The 23,522-nt window shown below is 38.4% G+C and overlaps 1 protein-coding gene across 1 annotated transcript in view; it reads left to right on the plus strand.

Moving 5' to 3' along the window:
• LOC121869093 overlaps window positions 1-23,522 on the plus strand; it is an 82,219-nt gene that overhangs the window by 48,745 nt on the left and 9,952 nt on the right. Inside the window, exons 7-10 of the mRNA XM_042370247.1 lie at window positions 809-905; window positions 14,739-15,403; window positions 15,987-16,667; window positions 18,526-18,729. Of these exons, the coding sequence (XP_042226181.1) occupies window positions 809-905; window positions 14,739-15,403; window positions 15,987-16,667; window positions 18,526-18,729 (1,647 nt within the window). The remainder of the gene's footprint in view (window positions 1-808; window positions 906-14,738; window positions 15,404-15,986; window positions 16,668-18,525; window positions 18,730-23,522) is intronic.

Raw genomic sequence — 23,522 nt, forward strand, 5'->3', positions numbered from 1 at the left:
TTATGTTCTTTCAAACACTCGGGGACTGGACGGTATTATGAGAATGGGAAGTTTACATTTCCGGGCTTCTCAAGGGACTTTTATTCATACAACCATTTAAAATCTTCCCATTGAACATACTTATTGTGGTAGACAGCCATGGGTATATTTTTACTAAGTTTCCCTTATTTGTGATGATGATGAATAATGATGAATTTTTTGCAGTTGTCTTCAGTTTAATAGTACTGTATCCTCAGAGACTGTTTCTGTGAGCCAGGGAAGCAAATGATAACTTTTCCTCTTTGTCTCTTTACAATTTATTAGTTAACCACTTGTGTATAGATTCCCCTCTGAACTGAGTATAATTGTCTGCCATTACCCAAATAAAATATCAAAAGTGGCATCCCTATAGTGAAGGGGTTAAATAATTTTTAAACAATTTAAATAATTTTTAATCATGGTACACATCATATTTATGTGTTTATGTCAGGGCAGGATCATCACCCAAGAATGAGGTAGTGGGTCCTTCAGTTGAGGAGGGGTTCACCTACCAACTCAATTTACTAGCACACAACATTAGACACTGTGATGATAGATACAAAAATAAACTGACTTGTAAAATAACTCCGATAATGTTCCAAAGATGATAGAAATGCTCTGGGCTTCCATGAGTACATATGGTGGAATAAAGGTCAGGCTCATGACATCCTTTTGTGTAGTGTAGTGTAATGGGTGGTTGTTTATGCCTTGTGAGCTTCTTAGTCTGTGTTGCTTCATTGATTTATATGACCTAAATAAGGACTGTAGTAACACACCTTGTACGTTACAGGTGCCCGGCAATGATATTGACGAGTTTATGAGGTCAGAAGATGAAATATCAGAAATGATGGAGACAGCAGAGATGATGCCTGGCATAGACCCACAAGGTATGTTTGCTCGTAATTGACACAGTACAGTACAGTACCACAGGATCAACAAAGGAAATTTTTACCATTGTTGGTTTTCTCTTGGTAGTTGATATTTTTAATTAAATTCCTGTACCAAAATAAGAGTTCAGATATGATTCAGCTGTTAGTGAAAGTTTTATTTGGTGCACAATACAGTACAGTATTCCATTTGTTGTAGCAGTAAAGTACAGTATACAGTACAGGTATGTTCAGTGAACCTCTGCAAGGAGAGAATTATTATTATTATTATTTATTTGTTTATTATTATTATCATTTATTTATTTTTTTGGCGGGATGTGAAAAGAAGTTGGACTGGAGATGTGTTTTACACTATTAAATAAGCAGTGAGACAGCAAATCTTCATATTTCTAATAACGGGAACTTTAAATGAAAGACATAGCAGTGAAGGCAGAGTGACAGAGCCTCTTCAGTGTCACAAGGCCTCAAGGCACTTGTACATTTATGCTTTAGCTTGAACGCGGTCTGTCAATATTGTCCGCTTTGCCTCAGCTCAGGTGTCACAAGGTTTTGCTTTTAATTGCAACAGAAAGATATTTATCTGCATTGCTTTATTTTTTCCCTCGCTGCTTCATGGGTTTTTGTTGTTCAGCCTTTAGGTCCAACCCAGACTTAACTCAGGGTCACATTACAACAAATTCGGCATCACACTAGTACAGTATGTCATTCCTTGCTTCCTTATTTTATAGTCTGGGTTGATGCATCTCAGTTGTGTGTTGAGACTCGGTTATATCTGTAGTGTTGTATGATCAGTCAAGACAGTCTTGTGTTATGCTCTAAGCAGCCCAACATTACTGAGAGGATCATCATGCACCATAAGAGGTCATTAACACATCTAGGGGGAATTTGATGGAACTAACAACTTTTGGTAACTTTGTGAAGCTGAACGTTTATTTATACTATGTACCGCATATTATTATTAGCCTATAGGATTACTCTTGTCTGTCGTGTCATCCATACATTCCTTCATTTGTCTGTACATCTGAGCAAAGTCATGTTCATTTACTAACTTGAGAAAGGATTTACAATTGGAAAATAAATTGGTACAGTAGACAGCTCCATAAGATTAAAATTAAGTCCAGGAGTTTTGGCTCTTGTTCAACTCCAGAAATTTTGAAGGTGGTAGACATAACCACAAGTGAGAGTCTCTTTTATGAGGCTTTAGGGGTTAGTTTACTTTATTAATGCTGTTGACTGTATCTTGTGATGAGGAACTATATTGGTGTTCTACATATACCATACAGTAAATATAGTTACTATTTACAGTAGTTTGGGTGCATGCTCTCAAAGTAGATTTTTTTCCTGGGTATTTTATAGCACACCAAATATTAGTTAAGTGAACACAAAGTTTACTTCTTGATTACTTCATATGTAAGTTGTCCTTCAGTTTACCAACAGTCATCAATTATAGTGTTGTGTGTTGTTCAGTAGTGAGTTGATGGTGTAGTGTAGTGTGGAGGTGAGAGTATGCAGGGGGGACACTCTTACAGGACTGACCATGATGAGAGGCGGGCTGTCTCCTAGAGGCCGCCGCCGCTATCGTCGTCGTTACTACCTGAGGCCTCAGTCGCCACAGCCGTCAATTCGCTCGGCTCCGCCATCTCTCCAACACTACAGCAAGTCACGCTTCCTCACAGTCCAAAGAGATGGACACGCTCAAGCTCCATCACAGTCCTTCCTCTATGATTACTTCTAAACAATACATCATCACTTCACCTTATGAAACAGTTGCTAGAAACTTGTACATATCCTCATACAAATACAACCTTAAGAATGATTCATTCTCTGCATGTTAAATTCATTGCAGATAAAGCAACATTTAAATTTATAAATACATATCATCCTAGTGAAATTTGCTTACTTAAAAACATTCTGGAAAGGGCTTTTGTACAGTATTGGCTTTTCCTTTGTTACAAGAGACTACTACAACTCAATTTGTATATTAAGATTTATTATTGGGAATCTTTTGCAGAAGTTATTTTAGAAAATTTGCTCAGTATTATCAGTACTACTCTATGCATTGGGGCCCATTATTTTGCATAGAGTAAGAAATGGTGCTGGCTAGAGTAGAAGCATTTAGAAGTTAGCTAATAGGATTGTTAGTATTACAGTGCAGTACTTGATATTATTAGGCACCTGCTGACAGGGTTACAAGAGTCCCAGTGTAGTATACAGAACAGTGTCAGGGTAATGGTCAGGATGTTTACAAAACCTTTTGAGGTTTGTGTGTACAGCCTCCCACAAGGAATTTACACATCCAAAAGACTATAAGGTTACTCCATCACAGTCTTCACCTTGTATTCCGTGACATTATGCCTGCAGGGAGATGGCACACACACACACACCATTGGTTTAGATTAATAATTAAAGGACCCTGTCAACACACACATCAAGGGACTTTGTGTGAACTTCCTGTACTGTATGGGTAGTGTGCAGTGTGGGCAGGGACCGCAGTATTAATGTCGAGTTGATATTGTCTTTGGTACCTGCAGAGGACGATCACAGATGATTTATGACACATGGCTCTCATTTTGTGCTTCTTAGTAACACCCATAGTACGATAATGATACCAGTTAAGGTGGTCAAGATTGTGGTGCTTTAGGACTCGGATGTTTGGATAAGATTGTAAAAGTAATTAATTCTGACTGTATGACTTAGGAACCCAAGATAAACAAGTGAGGGATCATGGTTGTAGAAATAGCTGAGGTAGTGAAGAGGTTCTACTAGATTAGCTTATTGTTTGACAGATCAGAAAGCTATTTGATACTTGAATATTAATAGAATTTAAGCCAATAATGATACATTCCTATAATTCAGTAAAGTATATATTCCGATATTCATCATAAACAGTTATGAATTATGAGGTAAGGGACCAAAAAATGCGGAAAAATAGACATCAATAAGGAAGGCGCTAATTATAGATAAATAAACCCAGTTAAGAGCCCGTACGGTGAAACTTGCCTTTTGCTTTTAAAATCTTAGCTGCCTATTTTTCTCCAGCTATTTAACGGTGTCTATTTTTTTTTTTTTTTTGTCGCTGAAAGGTACACACACACAGCCTGTTACATTATTAATCAAGCATGTTTGTTCCTTCACACACCCTAAACTCTCTGTCATTAACCTCCCTTAGCCCCCTGTCTTTAAATCTTAAACCCCTTAACTCCCCCTGTCTTTAAAACCCCTGTCCCTCCCCTTAACCCCATCTTTAAAATCCTCTTTACTCCCCCATCTTTAACCTCCCCTTAAACACCCTTAACTACCTATCTTTGACCTTCCCTTATACCCCCTTAACTCCCCCATCTTTAACCTTCCCTTGAACCCCACCTTAATCCCTCATATCTTTAACCTCCCCTTAACCTTCCCTGTGTTTAACCTCCCACTCTAAAACTGTTCAACAAGACTGTCTAATCATTATCTCAGCTTCCTCGTGTAAATACCAATAAGTTCGACCGGCTCTCTCTACGTGCCTTACTTCTGCACTTGTCGTGAATCTCCGTAGCCTATACCATCGACTCCTGTGTGTGATCGCTCTATCTTCCATTGCCTCCGTGCTTAAGACTATAGCGTGTACGACATCTAGTGGCAGGATACCTAACCGACCGGTACGGGATCCCATCATTTTGGGTTGGGTTAGGTTAGGTTAGGTTGGTTAAAGTTTGTATAGAGTTTAGGTATGGGTAGACTCGATTGAGTGTGTTCAGGTTACATTTTCTGCTACCAAGTTGAAAAAAAGAATTAACAATGCTCCTCTAAATACTCATTAATATTAAAGAAAATAAGTGTGTGTGTGTGTGTGTGTGTGTAAAGGATGGCAGGTTGTTGTGAATACGCAAACCTTAGAATCGCGAGAATTTAAGAGAATCGTATGTGAGATAATGTTATGATTGCTGTACACGCTCACACACACACACACACACACACACACTCTCTCTCTCTCTCTCTCTCTCTCTCTCATATATTTAGTACATAAACTCTCCACAAATTAATTTCTTCACACTTTGTCTGTTTCCTGAGGTCTTCTTCCCTCCCATGAGTACTGTTGTTGAGACCTCCCATAATTTTTGTTCTCAACACCAGCAGCTATAATGATATCACATACATGAGAGCCAGACAAACACAGAGTCCCCCGAGGATTGTCTCCAGCCTTGCCTTTGGTTCTTCACGTCTGGATCATAAATCAAAATACTCGGGGTGGGGTTAATTGTGTGCTGCCTCGTTTTCTATGTCAATAAAGACAGAAACTTAATAGACAAGCGATGACGTGTGTTAATTTCCCTTATTCTTATTAAACCATTGATGGAGACTGTTTCCCCGTAGTGCAGTGTTCCCGTAGCAGAATATTACATGTACTGTATATTTTAATGTACCTTCTGGAGTTTAGTAAAAATATTTCTGTGCTTTAGACGTGAAATTGCTTGCTTAATTTTCATCTTCGTTGTGCATGCTGTTCCCACACTCATGGCAAGGTAGTGAGCTCAGACCCTCCCCTCTTCCCCCTCAGAACCTTCCCCCTTCAGAACCTTCCCCCTTCCCCTTCAAAACCTTCCCCCTTCCCCTTCAGAACCTTCCCCCTTCAGAACCTTCCCCCTTCCCCCTTCCCCCTCAGAACCTTCCCCCTTCCTTCCCCTCATAGTTGCAGCTCCTGACCTTTCCTACACTATATCTACAAGTACCAGAGACATAACAGCAATTCTTAAAGAGCTCTCCTTGATGTTGTTTATGTCTCAAAATGGAGAAAAAATCCTCATTATGCTGTGTCAGGAAAACTAAGGATTTGTGAATGAACGAGGAGTGAGGGGATGAAGAAGCATAAGGAATTATAAGTGAAAAAAAAATCAGAAAAGGAGAGAGTTGGACAGAAATATCAGAGTGTGTGTGAAAGTTAGTGTGACAGTGAAGGAGTGAGTGAGTCATCAGTTGGTGAGTTATTGTGATTCTTTTATTAACAGTTTAATCTCTGAATCTCCAGCATTAATTTTTTTATTTTTTTATTAGTCTTGCTTGTCCCATTACTCATGCTGGTGTGGTTGCATCAGTAAGGGCGTCCGTATTGACAATTAACTAACTATTGTACCATATCAAATTATATGTTTGTGTGGCATAAGTTGAGAATAAGAAGAATAACTGATTGTCCTGGGTATAGTTTTATATATTCACCATTACAACCCATAGAGCTGCTTCTGTATTTCTGTTTACAAGCTTTAGTTGGGTAGCTTTCATAATACATTACAGGGGGATTTACTAACAGCATAGATCAACCTTTTATACTGTCAGCCAGGGTTAACCTATTCATCCATTCGGACATAGTGATCACTCTTCCCTGTCCCATGATATTGTTGGCCTCGAATAAGGAAGATTTGGTACTGTACCCCCCAAAAGGATGAAGGTCTTGTTACAGTTGTGATTGGCCAGTCAGTCGTCACAATACTTGAGGCTTCCCTACCTATTTACTCCCTGGCTAACAGTCAGAGAGAACAGTCATACTGGTCATCTCTTACTTGCTGTGGTTTAATGTTACAAGAGTTAACCATCAGCACCTTTGGATCTGTTGGCCAAGTTGGTCCCCCCACAGTACTGTATTAACAAAGTGTTCAAGAGTTATCATGAGGCCTCATTTGCCCTGGCAGAATATTGCCGTAGTTTTTGTTCAGATAATATTCTCATAAGGTAAATAAGCAGTCAGCTTTTGACTTTACAATTAATATAGCTTGTCAGTTTCTGTACACTTAATGAGCTGTTCATATTGTTTAGATCATTCGACCTGTAGCATTTCTTTGATATTTTGTAATAAATAAAGTTTATAAACAAATTTGATACATACAAACTACTGTATATGGCAGGTCAGCCCTGCTCCTTTTTTTATAGTGCTGAATACCTTCAGACTGTTTTAGATTTGTCTTGAATTTTATGCCAAAGTTGTGGCTTATTTTCATGGAGAATAAGAGTGGAATTCTCTGCTTCCTCCTACTGTCTGGAGGTAAAGCAGGAGGAAGCTCTGCCACACAAAGAGAAGTACAGTAAGTCAGTCACAGTTGAGGTAAACTAACACAGTTTAAAAAATAAATTATAATAAGTATCCATGAACTTCTCAGGTGGCTCAGTGGAAGATGGTGGACTTTGTCCCATCATAGGATGTTCATAAGGATATGGGAGTCACAAAGTAGTTTGGAGTAAAATGAACAAATATTGGTATTCCTGGTCACAAGTTTCAGTCAACTACAATTAAGTAAGTTGGGAAAGTGGTTTACTTTCATTGATTTAAAGGATCCTTACCGTATTAGCACATCTCAATTCATAGGAACTTAAGGAAGTTCTTGCCATGCATATCTTGACAAGAATGCTACCTCAGGTTCTTGAACAAAATTTTAAGGACTCCTTCTGGATATGAACTTAAAGAAGGAGTATTCTGTGTGGTGTATCTGGATGATTGATTGATTCTGATCATCTCCTGGAGCGTACTGTAGTGCATACAGTTACTAGGGTGGTTCTAATTGTGTTTGATGGGGCAAGATTTTTAGTGAGTAAAATCTAGATTAACACCTAGTCAGACCTTTAGATAGTTAGGTGGAGTGTTGAGGAAGAAGTTGTGGGACTCGCCCTTGTGAAGGTTAGATTTCTCTTTTCTACAAGTGAGGTAAATATTCTCGAAGACGGTGAGAGGATGGTAGGTGGCAAATCGGTTTTTGGACAAGATTTTTTTTTTGGTGTGTGTGTAGTGTGACAGCAGTCCCCAGTATTAATAAACAATACTAGACTATTACCAGAGAATTGGTCTATGTAATGATTGCACTGTCCTGCCATATCAATGCTTGGACACATGTCAGAGCTTCGAACACCAGATTTGTATGATAAGTGAGTTATAGAGTAATGCATTTCTGACCCATCCTACATAGGAGATATTTAGCCACCCATTCCTAAATCTTTTGTTTCACCTCATATTTTAACTGTCTTAGCATTATGAGAGCCAACGGGCCATAACTCTCCTCCTCTGGGCTTGTAACTAGTCGCCTGAAACTGAATAGAAAGTAGTAGGTTTACCTGAATCACAGATGGCAGACAATAACCTCCACCTTTTCTTATGGTAGCTGCTGTACCAAGTCACTCCCATCTGAAGTGAACAGTGCAAGAGGAAGGGAAGAGTTCTCAGTATATCCAGGAGTAAAGGATGGCCGACATTATAGGGACCTGTATAATGAGGTCTGCCTAACTATGACCTCTACCAGCATAAGGGATTTTGGAATCAATAAAGTACTCCATTTCAAGGTCTCAAGGCCAATGTTTGAGATAAAAACCTTGAAGAGAGCACCACCATTACCACCGCCCGGCATGAGTTGGTGTACCCTTAAAGTGCAGTCTGGTTGCTAATATAGTTTTGACTTTCCTTACATCTGATGACTGTTTTATTCATCTGTACGCCAGACCAGTGTGTGTGTGCGTGCGTGCGTGCAGCTTTCTCAGTTTATTTATGAATGAAGTATATAGTTATGGTGAGATTTAAGGTAACTATAAACATAACAACTGTAATTCCACTTAGAGAGGAATTAATGCATATTGCGGTGCAGTATTATATGGTGGGCGGAGCTGCAGTGACAAATTTCACTAAGTGTTGTGTATGATGTGTATTTCAAATATTGTTTAAGTACCACACTATACAACTTAGTACATACATATAAAGGAAGTGTTTATACAGCGTTATATCTTTGCATGAATATATTGTAATGCTTGCATGGTCAAATTTTAACTAAGCATGTGCAGTCTATTAAACTTCGCTTAAATCTGTGATGTATTCCATTACTTATCAGTTATTTTAAATTGTATTGTTATCCTCTGGTTTATAAAGTAACATCACGGACAAGGAAAAGTTTTCATGTGTGTTATGTTTGAGGATGAATGTTTCCCATGTTAGAATACCCAAACACTCTCCATGCAACGTGTCTTCCTCCTCCACCTTGTTCCTGACTCATGCATGATTCTCCATTGAAATGAAGATCTGTTTGTGTATGTATCAAATATTTATACTATAATTAAATATAACTTGCAGGCTGAGGGGCAGTATATTAGGGATACTTATAGCCATCACATATATTGCTGATCATGAACAGTTAGTTTGAGAATGGGATGATATTTGGTGTTGATGGATCAGTTTATTAAGTGTTTTGTTTTGTTTTTCCATTTTATCACAGATTGAGAACTACATTATGCCTCTCTTTAGTCTCACAACCTGGTAGTACAGTATACTGCAATAATCTGACACCTTATAATAAACTGGTAAAGTATGTTCAGTCATTCTATATTTATCGTACTGTACGCCAGCCGCACTACACTCCACATGTGAACATTTATGTCCTCTGATTGGCTAATGCTGGTTGGCCAATTACTAAACATACATCTGATATACATCCTCTCGCCCACTCACATGAGGTGGTGGGAGAGGATACATTACAGGTATAGAATAAAACTTTTGCCAATAAACGTCACAAATGATACTCCCCCAGTGGTGATGCTCAACTAATGGAGTGAAAGCTGGGTAATCAAAAACTGAAACTCCTCCCAAACTTTTAGATTAAGCTGGACTAAATGTTGTGAGTAGCGGTACCAGTGTTGCCTCAGTTTCATTATTTACTTGACAGATGTGTACTGGAGATGTGTCCCAGCTTGTGGGGGGCTCCTGGCAGTCAAGTAAATTTACCAGTACAGTACATCTCCCTCAGGGGTCAGTTATGCTGCACCAGGGAGAGACTGATGTATATGTTTGTAAAATTTTTACTTAAGAATGGGTTTTAACTCCTTATTAGTTATTAAGAATCTGCTGTGTAGTAATATTGTTAAGGGTCATGCATTCACAATGGTGTACGTATATGCATTTTTTTTAAATGTTGATAAATTTCAAATCCTAACTTGAGAAATAAGTTCACTTTCTATGTAATTAAGTCCACCATTTACTGTATATCTATAGTAACCAAAATGTTACAAAAACATCTTAAGTGCTGGCTGCCAGATAGTGAATAAATTCTCTGAGCACAAATACTCATTTACCTCAAACTTTGGTGCAGCTCCCGTTGTTACAGAGGTTTAAGAAAAAGCTGTTTTATTTGGTTGTGAGAAAATTACATGAAATTCAGGGTTTTCCCCCAAAGTGCTGTAGTTTGTCAGCACAGACTTGTCAAAATTTCCCAATAAAACATTTGAAATTTTTTTTGAAATTAAATTCTTCACAGGTATGATACTGTCTTGAACATCATCCCCCAGGGGCAGACAGCACTGTATGTAAGAGTAAAAAGTTCCCTCCAATCATCCCGAGTTTAGAGAAGGCTGACACACTTCAAAGACTGTGGCGAAAACCCTGAAATTAGGGACATGTGTCGGGTAATGAAATTCAATGTTTTAGGCAACTGTAAAGAAACTGTATCTAACCTTCCCCAGATCCATGATATATGAGAGTGGACGTAATAAGACTGTCAGTGGAGAGCTTCAGGGAGAGAGTGAATATGTGTTGGAGAGAATGACAGTTGTGTGCTAGTGATACAAAAGGAGTGTGGGTAACTTACTTGCAGTGTACAGTACAGTAGTCAGTTACCTATCACATATACAGTATATATAGTATGTAGATTATAATTTTATCTGTAAAGACAACATAATCATGGCTCAAGGTATTAACTCACACCACTAACATAACCTCATGCATGAACGTTACTCCTGACAAGCATAGTGTAGTGTTATTTATGATGGAAATAAAAGGTGAAAATTTGGTCACTATACATTTGGTGTTCATCTTAATGGACCATAAAAACCCTATGTGTTTTAGCTTATTTGTGTGTATTGGGTATTATTGAGCCTGTGATTAAGTAACTGGTATTAAGGGTTCAGAGTTAGCAACACACACACACACACACACACACACACACACACACACACACACACACTGGCTCCACAAAGACATTACTGTGCTAACCTTGAACTCTCAAATATGACTCTGAAAAAAATGCATTGCTAAGAAGGATCATTCTTTTATTTTAGATTGTCTCAAATAATAACTGTAACTTATTTTCCTTTTTAATTGTTATTATGTAATCAGTTTTATTATTAGTAGTAAATATAATAATATTTTAAGGATCTCCCTGGGCCATATAAAGGTTAAGATGAGATACAGTACTTTATCTATGGGGGTCGACCTGAGTGTTGGCCTCGAGAGGTGACTGCTGGAGGTGGATTTATCATCTCCAGCTGAACATGATAATAGGAGGAGCTTAAGTGAACTGGAGACACAGTACTGGGGGTGATAAGAAGTGGCCTAAACAATAGTGGGATGATAATAAGTGGGTGAGAAACTTAAGTGATACAGTAGTGGGGACAATAGTGGGACAACTAATACAAGTGTGGTGTAACTTGAACTGGCTGACACAAAAATCTGGAACTGCTTTATTAGTGTAGTAAAATATTCAAGGTGATTGGCAACTGGTTTACACCCCTTTGCTACTTAGAGATCAATAATGCCTACTCAACAATCTGTTTTACATATTTAACTTAAAAGTCATTTTCCAGTTTTGAACACTTAATGAATAACTGTTGAGGTATAATGCAGTGGTCAAGTGGATACAGCACTTCCCTTCTGTTCTATGGGTCGATGATTTGATCCCTGCATAGTACTCCCAGCTTACTCAGGTGTAAATGGGTACCTAAGTTTATAACTTGTGGAAATGAATGCGGTTGAGAGCAGTACTGGTCATGCTGCCTCCTTGTGCACTGAAGTCTTAGTACAGTACATGTATACAGTGTGCTGTATCCACACTGTCCTTAACGGGCAATTTATGCCTATGGGACCCACTTTCACTTTTTATGATTATCTTAAACTGAGAAATTTGTGTCTCTTAGACAAGAATAAACAGAAGCAAATTTTAACTTATATTATGATAGTATTTTTGTGAGGCATAACAAAGGGGTTAATAAAATTTAATTTTCATTGATCAAGTTTATTATACTACAGTATTTTTATTTTGATATACGGATGTTTTATATGCATACATTATGCAGATTAGTTCAGTATAAAAATGTGATAACACAAAGTCTCCGTGTGTTGGCCACAAATGACCTCACCGAGTTAGATGCAGAGAGTGGCTGGTGTTGTACTGCAGAGACTATATGATAAATACCCAGCTTATTATGATGGTAATACTTTAGTAAGGTAAATTGTTCATCATTAACCACTGTACCAGTGTCATATGATCCACGTACTGTACAGTACTGTGGCGGGACACTCAGTAGGAGTCTCTGTGTGTTTAGAGAAGAGATATATATTAAGATATTGTAGTGTTACATAACCCAGGCTACTCTTGTGGTACCTTAACCCATACAGTACTGTACTGTGTTATAGTACTTGTACAATGTTGTGTAAACCTGTACAGTACTACCTTGTATAAGGCTACTAGTTAGTACAGTACAGTACAGGCTACTGTAACATTCTGTGAATGAGACAGTGTCTATATAGAACCTTCTCAGTATTATTGTTAATTGTTGCTCATGTTATCAGTGAAGCCCATCAGTCAGTTTGTTAACATAATGTGTTGTTGTCAGAAGAGACTCGTGCTGTAGTGTGTCCAGACTTTTTACATTTTTACACAGTTCATCACTGGTTTAACTTATACAAAACTTATGATTGTTTCAGTTTGGACTTGCTTAGTTGTGGTCTAGTGTGTGTGTGTGTGTTATAGCATCTTCTAGCAGTTATATGAGAGACTTGTGGCTTTTTATATGGATCAAGTAATATTGTTAGATGTGTAAACAGTATTAATAGCCTTATTCTCTATACTACAGTATACAGTATATATAAAATGTTATATAATTAGTGTACAAAAACAAAAATATACATATATATATATATTTCTGTGATACTTGACTATATATGTTTGTTCTACCCTATAGAATATGTATTTTACAAAAGGAATGGTGTATGTGAGAGAGAGAGAGAGAGAGAGAGAGAGAGAGAGAGAGAGAGCTGTATCTGTGGTCTCACTAGGTAACATTTCTTACTACTTACAGCTGCTCTATTAGCTGGAACTGACAGTTATTACCATAATGCATTTTCTCAATAATAAACATATGAAATAAAACTTAAACTTAGTGTTTTGGTCACATTGGCTTTTCATACCACATATCTGGAATTTTTGTTGCATGAGAAATTTTTGCGTGTATAGTTGAATCATACACCCTAGTACCGTATGTTTTGAGATCATAATAACTGAATTCATAAACAGACCAGCAACTGCAAACTGTCATAGTGTCGTAGTATTGCCAACTTGTAGTTCTGCTTCCTTGGTATGCGAAACAACAAGCTTAGAATTAGTTGAGAAATATAAAAAATTTTACTTCTACCTGCATAGCCTCAAATAAACTGCACTGTGTACATATGCACCACATTTTCCTGACTGACTGAGAGAACATTCTAACAAGACTTCATCAAGGCATCAAAGAAAGGATTAATCATATTACACATTATATTTTCTCCTCAGAATATAACAAACAGGGGGTCTTGAAAATGTCACAGATCACTCCTCTATATTGATACTAAGATCTGGTTAATATACAGTAGTTATATATTATCAATGTTATTTTGATAGTAATGTATAGAAAACAAATATGATACTTTATTATGATTTTAATTTTGAATGAGAGGAGAGATTGAGAATTAAGACATGACAAAAACAATTTAAGGGAGTACAGAATCATAGTTACGGCCGGTACAGTATATCAGTTACAGCTGGTACAATACAGTATCAGAAAACCTCCGTTGAAAATGAAAATCCGTAATACTGTCCATTATATCTCAGCTTTATAAATTGTATACTGTAAGTGTTGACTTTATAGGGAATTTTTAATGTTTATACCCCAGATGATGAATGTTTATACCCCAGATAATGAATGTTTATACCCCAGATAATGAATGTTTATACCCCAGATGATGAATGTTTATACCCCAGATAATGAATGTTTATACCCCAGATTTATATATAGATACAAACAAGACTTGAGGAGGTTGTTTGAGTGGTTTGTTTGTATGTTAGTCACCAGTACAGTACAGGTGTAATACACATGCATACTGTACAGCTGTAATGATCAATGTTTGTGTGGTCTGGCAGTCTCTTCGTCCTAAGTTTTACCTTATTTATTTATTTATTGTTTATATTAAGTATTATCTTGGGTTTGGTATATCTAGTTTATCACTTACTGTTCCATGTTAATATTTCACTTTCCATTTTTTTTTTTTTTTTTTTTTTTTGAGCAGTTATATAGGTCAGGAATATAAGTCGTTTGTGGTTTGTTTATGTATAGTTATTCCTCTATATATTTTCAGTATTTAATATGTTCCTTTACTATATTATTAGATAAATTAGGGAACTTTTATTTTTTTATTTTTTTATAGACACAAGCCAAAAATTCTTATGTTTACAAAATCCCAGACACACAGCTGTGCTGGAGATCATGTAAGGTACACACACACACACACACACACACACACACACACACACACACACACACACACATGCCTCTTTTTTTCTCAATCATTGGGGAGACCTTATCAATTTATGAATTTCGTTATCCACTTTTTTTTAGGTGTATATCCCTCTCATAAATACTGTAGAGGAATAACTGTTTTCAGCTAAAAAAAATGTATGTTCTTATGTATTAACTTACCTTTATTTCTGACGCATTTACTCATTTATTTTGGTATTTTTCTTTTATGTTCATTTAATTCTGTTTTTTTAATCGTTTTGTTTGGTTATTCATCTATTTGAGCAGCGCTGCGTCGGTCATCTGTAGCAACAGTTTCCCCTTTGATGACCCAGTTGCTTGATAACTTCCGGGAGTCTCGCACCAGACTTATGCATGGAAATTCCAGTGATGAACTTCCCCGGACACCTCCAGCCCCAGCTCAACCAACAGGGATAAAGAGGTTTGCTGCAGTTGCGAAGAAAACGGCAGTGAAGAGTGCCGTGATGAACACCTTGGCGGCAGTTGGACGGTCGGTCCTGAACCCAGAAAACCGTCGACTGTTAGATCTACAGGGACAGAAGTCGCCTGAAGTTCCACGCAAGCGACTCATCATTGGTCAGGCCTCATTTGACCTGGACCGTGATGGCCAGCTACTCAATGATGAGGATGATCTAGATGGGCCAGATGTTATGTTGGATCCTCAAGAAGTTGAGGAAGAAGATGAACCTGACTCCAAAGATGAGGAAGATCAAGAAGATGATGACGAGCAAAGTTATCGACCTCACAAACCTCTACAACACAAAGACTCGGTATGGTCCATGGCCAGCTCAGCCACCAGCGTTGAAAGCAGCGAGGAGGAGCTGCGTGACCGACGACGTAGTTTACAGCTGCTGTTGACCCGTCACCCACCACCTTCTGAAGCCCCCGAGACACCCACCACCCCAGGAGATTCTCTCGACTCCCCACAACCGGTAATGTCCTTCTATTCTTATGCTCATTTCTTCTTCAGCTTACAAAGGTTGCTGTCTTTTTGGCATACTTTTGAATTGAAACAGTTTATTTAGCCAGAAAAACACAGATACAGAGTGGATAATAATAACAATATTCATATGGCTGAGCCAGTTGAGAGCCTGAGCTCTCTTTTAGGCACCTGATATATACTGTACAGTATATTGAATTTTTTCTGAGTTCGTAGCAAAAAATTTTGGACCTGTATTTATTATTATATTTAGAACTCCATCTGTTGAGAGAGTGAAGGTAACTAAAGACTAGTGTAGAGCCAACATGGAAGGTTTTATGGGTAGAGTCACTGATACTGTACAGTGTAAGGTTAGAGTTGGAATAACACACAGCTACAATATGTATCTATATTTGTTTAACTTTTACAATAAAATTTTATGTTCTGTATTGTTTTAGCATCTTTATAAAATAATTTCATTGCACTGTGCTCATTATCTTTGAGTAGAAGTACAGTATGTAGCTTTGAAGTTGACAAGGAATACATGACAGTACTTTTATAGAACACTTAATTAATAATATATTTGACCCGTTCAGCTGGGTGGTTCAGCAGATTCTGCCGAGCGTCGTCGCAAACTACTGAAGCGCCTGGGCAGCAGTAAGCGCATCAGTACAGTGAGCAGCAACAGCAGCAGAGAGGTGGATGAGTTGATCCCAGAGGAAGAGTTGGAGGATGATGGTGGTAAGGAGCCTTCCCATCACCAGATAATCAGTGAGGCTGATGTGCCTGTCCACAGTTCCAGTGATCCTGGCAACTCTCTACACTTTAATACACCTCAACAGTTCACACAAAACTTATCAAGTGAAATGCACACCCAGAACTCTGTATATATCACACAAGCAACCAGGAGTGCACTTGACACTGGCCAAAATATTCTTGTACATGTACCTTCTCACAGTGCCTTTCACCCATTGCAACCATTGTTACATTGTTCCTCCTGCACCCTTGACCCAACAGCACATCATACAGATATGTTTTCAGCCTCTACTGTTGTAATGGATAATTGCAGTGAGTCTGTAAGATCACATCTGATAAATCGCCCTATTGTCATTGGAGATCCCCGAAATGTGCCAAATCATCGGGGTGCGTGCAGTTTGCGACGGCAACAATGTGTGGATGAAACTTGTGCGGACGTCAGGTGTCAGTCACCGCCTACTCTACATCTCCCTTGGCCTCACCTCCAGCAGCATCACCCCCACACCTTAACTGCAGACCAGGTCAGTACTACTACACATTACCCAGGTCACTTCTTGTTTTAAACAGGGCAGTTCTCCCCCACACACAAGGTGAACAACACCTGTAGAATAGAACACTTCTAACTCTCTCTAAGACCAGGTCATTAAATCTGAGTATCAAGTATTTGGATTACCTGAAGATTAACCCCTACCTGATGATTAAGCACTAATGCTACCTGTGGGGTAAGGGTGGTTAATCTTGGGGGGAGGGGGGAGCAAAGGGATAAACTAGCTTCCACAACTGGATTTGGTACGCTTTTATATATAGATGGGGTATTTGCATAGGTACTTTACTTTGAATAACACAGCCTGTACTTGCAACTGCCCCCCCCCCTTTCCTCCAGCAGACACCCTTGAAAATATTGTTGTGGTAATGATGAACTTGGGGAAAATGAAAACTTCCTCTGTCAGGGAGAGTGGCACAATCAGACCTCAAATGTCCATATTCCATTGAGCAGTTGGAGTTCAAACTTGAGTGTAATCTATTAAAGAATGAAGACGGGACTATTTGTGGAAACTGAAACTTTTATGTTACGTTATAACTGTGGAAAAGGAAAAGACCATATGGGTTCTTTCCATTAATAAGTACAATAACTGTAATACCAAAATAGTTTATAATCAATCAATCAATCAAGGTGTCAGCCATGTCACCCTTATGTCAGAGGCTGTTGACCAAGGCCCTCCACACCAGACACTTGTGGGCTGTCTTTACCTATTCTCCCAGACTTTGTATATCTCAGGGGACAGAGCTCTTCATTTCAGTTATATTTCCCAGTATCTTCCTTCCCTCTGGCCCTCTTATCCATCCTACCTTATCCCTTCAAATTATTAAATGACAACAAAGAGGTTGGTAGTGAGTTTGGGTTAGGTAGAGGGTTGAAGGGTATTCCTCCTCTCTTGAAATTTGTGAAAAAGTAGAAGTAATTATGTAACTGCATAATACTACATTCTGGTGACATTTGAGGGAAATATATGCACTAGAATTATCAATTATTATCGTAGTAAAATACAGTTATCCCCCAGTTTACAATAGGGTTGTGTTCCAAAAAAAAACGTTATGTAAATTGCGACCCTTTTAACATGGGTTTCAATGGGACACATTCCTGGCCTGTCCGACACAGACATGTAACGCAGAAAAAATGATCCTACACTAATTAAGTAAATAAAAACAAAAACAATCGTGGTCGGCATCACATGTCAGCAGGACGCTTGCTAGCCATTTTCAAAGTTACACGATTACAATGATCACTTCACAGTCACCAAAATTGAGCATAATCTGAACGTTAATGTTTTCCTTTCACCAATAATGGCAAAGTATCGAAGCAATCACAAGGTCATGTTGAAACAGAGCAGGACTGTAACTCGCATGGTGGCCGTGAACTTTCTGTTCATGTCAGCCATCTTGGATTTGACAAGTGAAGGGAAAGATGCATTTCTCCAGTGTTTACATTCCGCGTCATAGAATTTAGCCTAACAATAACATGGATTTTGCCTAATGTTAATTGTGAGAGGATGTTAAAACCTAATTAAATTTAACACAGATTATCGTAAAACAGATGATTTTAAATCAAGGGATACTTGTACAGACTTGTATTTGATTTTGAGTTAATAAGGGGATGCCATCCACCTTAGTTCAAGTCCTGCTTACTATAAGAGTGTGTCCCAAGCATGGTATCTGAGTGTGTGTGTGTGTGAGGCTATACAGTGCAGGCAGTTTACAAAGATTCAGTTTAAAAAAATATAAAATAAAAATCTCCTTTCTAAACAGTAATTATGTCAAAACTGTATGCGTTATACAGTCACATTCTCTTTTGAATTGTAATTGTTGGTAACTCAACAGGCACGAGGGGGAGGCCATGATGGTTCACAGGATGAAGGTGGGAGGCTGGGGGCAATTGGGCCACTGTGTCGTTCAGGCAGTGCCCAGTCAGACTCCTCAGGCTTTATGGAGGGAGACACTGGCGAGGGAGAGACCCGAGGACCTGCTGTCCATCCCTTACCCCTGTCCAGTGTCCAGCACTCGAGCACGTCAAGTCACCCCACCGTAAGTGTTCTTCCTGCTTCTCTAGTGTTGTGTGCAGGTCATTTAGTTAGGTAAAGATATGAGGATATTTTAATAATTATCCCAGATATAAAAATGGGAAGTTATTGAAGTCATTAGACTAAATATAAATAGATTACTGGGTTGTGCCCTTTACCCAGGTGGTTCTTATAACACTCATTACTTACCTGGGAGTTATATCTCCTCAAACAATCTTCATTAGTTGAGCTGTTGACCCATTCTGGGTAAGTCACTTACCTTTTCCTCCCCATCACACATTTGTCTCAAACGGGGGAGATCAGGTACACTGGTCATCCTGTAGAGTCCGGTGCACACTTATTGCCAGACCTCGGCTCCACTATCTGTCTGTAAGTCTTCCATTTCAGAAATCAATTCTAAGCTGACTGCCATCAAGAGCAGACTTGTCAGACTAGCCCTCCCTAAGCCTACCTATTTTATTACAAAACTCTAGGTATCCAGCCCCTTTGTAACATGTCAAGGAATATTACATTTTGTGTAGTTCTTAGTGTAACCATTCAAGTAAGATTGATGTTATTTCATAAGCCTGTTGTTGGCAAAGGTTTGTAGACATCTTTTTGTTGACCTTCCTGAGTGTGGGGTGATAAGCCTTTTGGACCTGATCCATGCAACATGAAATTTCATTGGCATTATATCTCAGTCCATATTATTTGTGGTTTTTCCACACGGATCAGGCCTCGCACCATTTGATAGTCAAGACTGCTGGGATTTAGCTGATGGGCATAAACTGGCTTTTGGGGGGGGGGGGGCCTCATTAGATGGGCAGACTTGATTGAGTATTAAATTTACACTTCAATCTCCCTGTCCATTATCTTGAGGGCTTGCTATATATGTATTTGCTTTTCATTGTTAAAGCATTAGTGCATACCTGGGATGGGCTGGTTTGATTCTTGAAGTCTATTTTTAGTTGAGGAATATATGAACTTCCTCCTAAACTATCTCCTAATGTGAGGTACCCCTTGTGCAGTTGTATTAAGCTTGTGGGACAAAGATTGGTAGTTTCAGGCCTGTTTTCCTCAGAGACTTTGGCTTTCCTGTGTATTACAAATAGTACACTTTTGGTATAATCAGTGGGTGAGTTGTAAACCCTATGATTTGATATTGCCAGTCTAATTCAATATCCTTGTTCTTACTACTGTTGTGGGATGTTGTAATAAATTTTTAGAATGTTTCCTATTTAACACTGATTAAACACTGCATTATTATTAAATTGTTTGATAAATAATGCAGGGTAAGTATATCCTATTCTCTGTTTGAGTGAATACTGTGTCTGTACTGAGGTTTGTATGGAGACAGTGAGAGTTCCTTTTAATCGTAACCTTAAATCACAGTGATTAAATATTTCAACCAATATTGACTGAGAGAAAAGGATGTGAATTAACTGAGGTGCTGGTTAGATGTGATGAGGAGGGAATGATAATTAGTTAATGCAATTTGTGTTTACAGATGAATCTTAGCTGATATAAAAGGAATTGACAAAGGGCATGGGACCCTCCAGTAAGTAGCTTGTGTTCTAGGAGCTGCTTGGGGTCTGGACTTTGATAGACAATAATATTTCAGGATCAGAACTCTATAAGGCACTAAGACTGGTGTGTAGGATTTTGAGGCTATGAGGGTTTTTTAACGGTTTATACCCAAAATATTGACCTATGAATTCAAACAATCAACAATAGTTTATATAAATATTTCTAGGGTTAATTTGGACCTGTAGTGACATAAAAATGAAGTGTAAACATGAGTTATTCATCTGTGTACATAATGTAAATATAAAAATAATGGGGAATGCAATACAGTACATAAACATTGTACTGCACCCATCAGAAGATAAAGATCTGTAGAGAGTTTTAGGTGGATCAAGGCGGTCACATTAGCTGCTGCTTCAAGTGCCCTGCAAAATATCCTTTTGCTTCTGGCTTTTATGCCTGAAATTTTTTGCACATATTTTGCTGGCCACACTGTCTCCTTGTGTATAGGATATAAGCTTAGTTTTCAGTGTGCAATATCTGTACTATACCTGTCAGACCCATGGGACCCATATTTGTTATGCCATGGTGAGTATGACACACTGATGTACTGTAGTAGTAGAGTCACAGTAATATATGGCTACAGAATATAGAAGTCATGACACTCACAGTGCAGTAGTCATGGCATGAATCACTGTGTAGCTTCTCCAGCACTATGCAGTTTTGTATAATTTAATTATAATACTGTACCCTGAAATACCTCTAATACAGTAACAACTGTATCCTAATGTCCTTGTGGGCCTAATACTGTTATAGTATGACAAATTTTGTGAGGTTTTATTTTATATAAAGAAACTCAAGCAACATTATTGTGGAGAGAAACACAATACTGTACTGAAGCAGAACACATCTGGGAAGGCAGCTACAAGAGTGGATGTCAGTTAGTGAAGGAGAGTATGTGTCACTCATGTATCTGGCCACTCTTTGATATAGTGAGGAAAACCTTGCAAAATTTGGGGTGAGTGGGGAGGGCATGGTGAATCAGACCGGTCGAGTTATATACCATAGCACGGCTCTTAAATCCACTTTCCACGGTTTTACAAGTGACCGCAAAAAGACATTAGATAATAAGATATGACTGTAAAAACTAGTGATTGTTAAATGAGTGAGTGACATGAAGGATGATTATAGTGATTGTGGTTTGTACTGATGATTGTTGAAATTATGATATAGTATGGTACTGGTTAACCGACTGATGATAAAATGAACGTGTTATCCTGACATTGAAAGGTTGTACCTGAGGAATGTGTGAATGGCAGTGTGTGGTATGAATAGAGATGATTAAAAAGATAAAATAAAGATAAAAACAGATTACTGAATATAAAAAGATAGATCTATTTCATCCATATATCAGTGTGTGTAGAATAGATTTTCTTCTTGAAACATTATTTTAGATACTAATTCACAGTTTCATGGTATTTACATAATGTGAGGCGCTCTGATTGATAGTGACTAATCAACCAATGGCGCCCAAATCAGATTCTTGTTTCAACAGGAAGTGTGACTCTTTCTCTACCCAAAACTGTACAGGGTTTATTGGTCATCCTGTATTGGGTAAAGAAAGAGTCGGAACTTCCTGTTGAAACAAGAATCTGATTTGGGCGCCATTGGTTGATTTGTCACTATCAATCGGAATGCCTCATATGAAAGTCACCCTTTTTGTTTTTGTTTTTTTAAATCACAAGAACTGGGATAAACTGATAGTGGAACTTCCTGTCACAAAGGTATTTTTTTGAGAGAAAGTTATGGGAGTTTTACATAGTTTGTGTTTTGCCTCTTACCCCCTTAGATGAGGTTGTTGGCTCATGAACTCTCACTCATTTCCTTTAGGTAAATTTGGAATAGTCTGTTTCACCTTCTCTTGGGTAAGTTTGGCCTCGTCACTGTTTTGCTTGTGCCTCTTAAATCATCATAACAAAGACAAGGTGTGCGATGTGGTGGAGGAGATTTTAGTTCTTGTAAATATATATCTTGGGGGCCTTGTTGTGTAGGGAACACTGGGGCTGAATATCTCTGGTACGGCAGCAGGGGCTGAGGAATGATATTGATCGAGGAGGTCTGTGTTGATCCAAGGCCACCCTGCACCATAGTGGGAAACGAATTAATAAAGTGAAAAAGACAAATATATCCCCGGGTTAATGAAGCAGTCATTCTCCAGTGGGTTAATTTCTTGTTGCATAATGTAAACACCACCAGCTAGCCTCAACTTTGGGTAGTCGAATAATATCTTTATGGTTAACATATTATCAGGCAGTAATGTACCATAGTTAATTCTACATAAGTATATTTTACACTAATAAAATATCTCATGCATGATTTTCATGTCATAAAATTATTTAGATTAGAAATAATTAGTTGGTGCATTCACTAAGTGGCGTTGCTCTTTTTTTCAGAGAGTAATACAGTACTCAATATGTTGCAGTTGAGTTAGACCCCTTGCTCCCTGTGTTAAAGTTTTATGATTTATTTAGGCTGCCAGGGCTGTGCCTTCTTTCATTAGTGTGTAGTTCTTGTTCTTGCTAATATTTTTATGATATTTGTGTTGCAAATGATTATATGGTTCCTTAATTTTCATAATTCCCATATTTTGTATAAAGTAATTCATTAATACAGTCAACCCTCACTTTACGCGGTTAATTCAACCCACAGGTTACCGCAGAAGTGAGAAATGCGTAAAGTGAACAACATAACATATGGGATTAATTGAAATAGAGACCGGGCCGACCCCCAAACTCCACTTTTTCAGACACAATACCTACGTTGTAGTAAAAATAACTTCTTAATTTTATGATGGTATGCACACACAATTAATAATTAAGAGAAATATCAATAATATTAGGTTTTTTAACACTTACATTAGTAGAAAAGATGGCTGGGCACACGGGGATGGGGGTTGGTTCCGAGGCAGAGGGCAGATTATTGGCCCTCACCTGTATCACTTGTATCAATTGTATCACTATCCACCACAGAGGCTTGCAGGGCCTCTTTGTCAAACCCCTCAAAGTCCATATAAGTCCATATCCTCACTATAATTATCACTATCACTGACTTGGGCCGGCTGTGGTGGGTGGCGGGTGAAGAACTCAGTAATGTTTTGATGACTGGGCGACCTTGTGCGCATCATGCTCGCGCCGCTTACACAACATGGTGGATGATGAGAGAGGGTGGGAGAGATGGCGAGAGGTTTGGATCCAAAAATGGCGCAGCTCGCCAGCCGCTCTCTGCGTAAAGGGG

This window comes from Homarus americanus, unplaced genomic scaffold, assembly GCF_018991925.1.
Source record: "Homarus americanus isolate GMGI-L3 unplaced genomic scaffold, GMGI_Hamer_2.0 scaffold24694, whole genome shotgun sequence".
NCBI lineage: Eukaryota > Metazoa > Arthropoda > Malacostraca > Decapoda > Nephropidae > Homarus > Homarus americanus.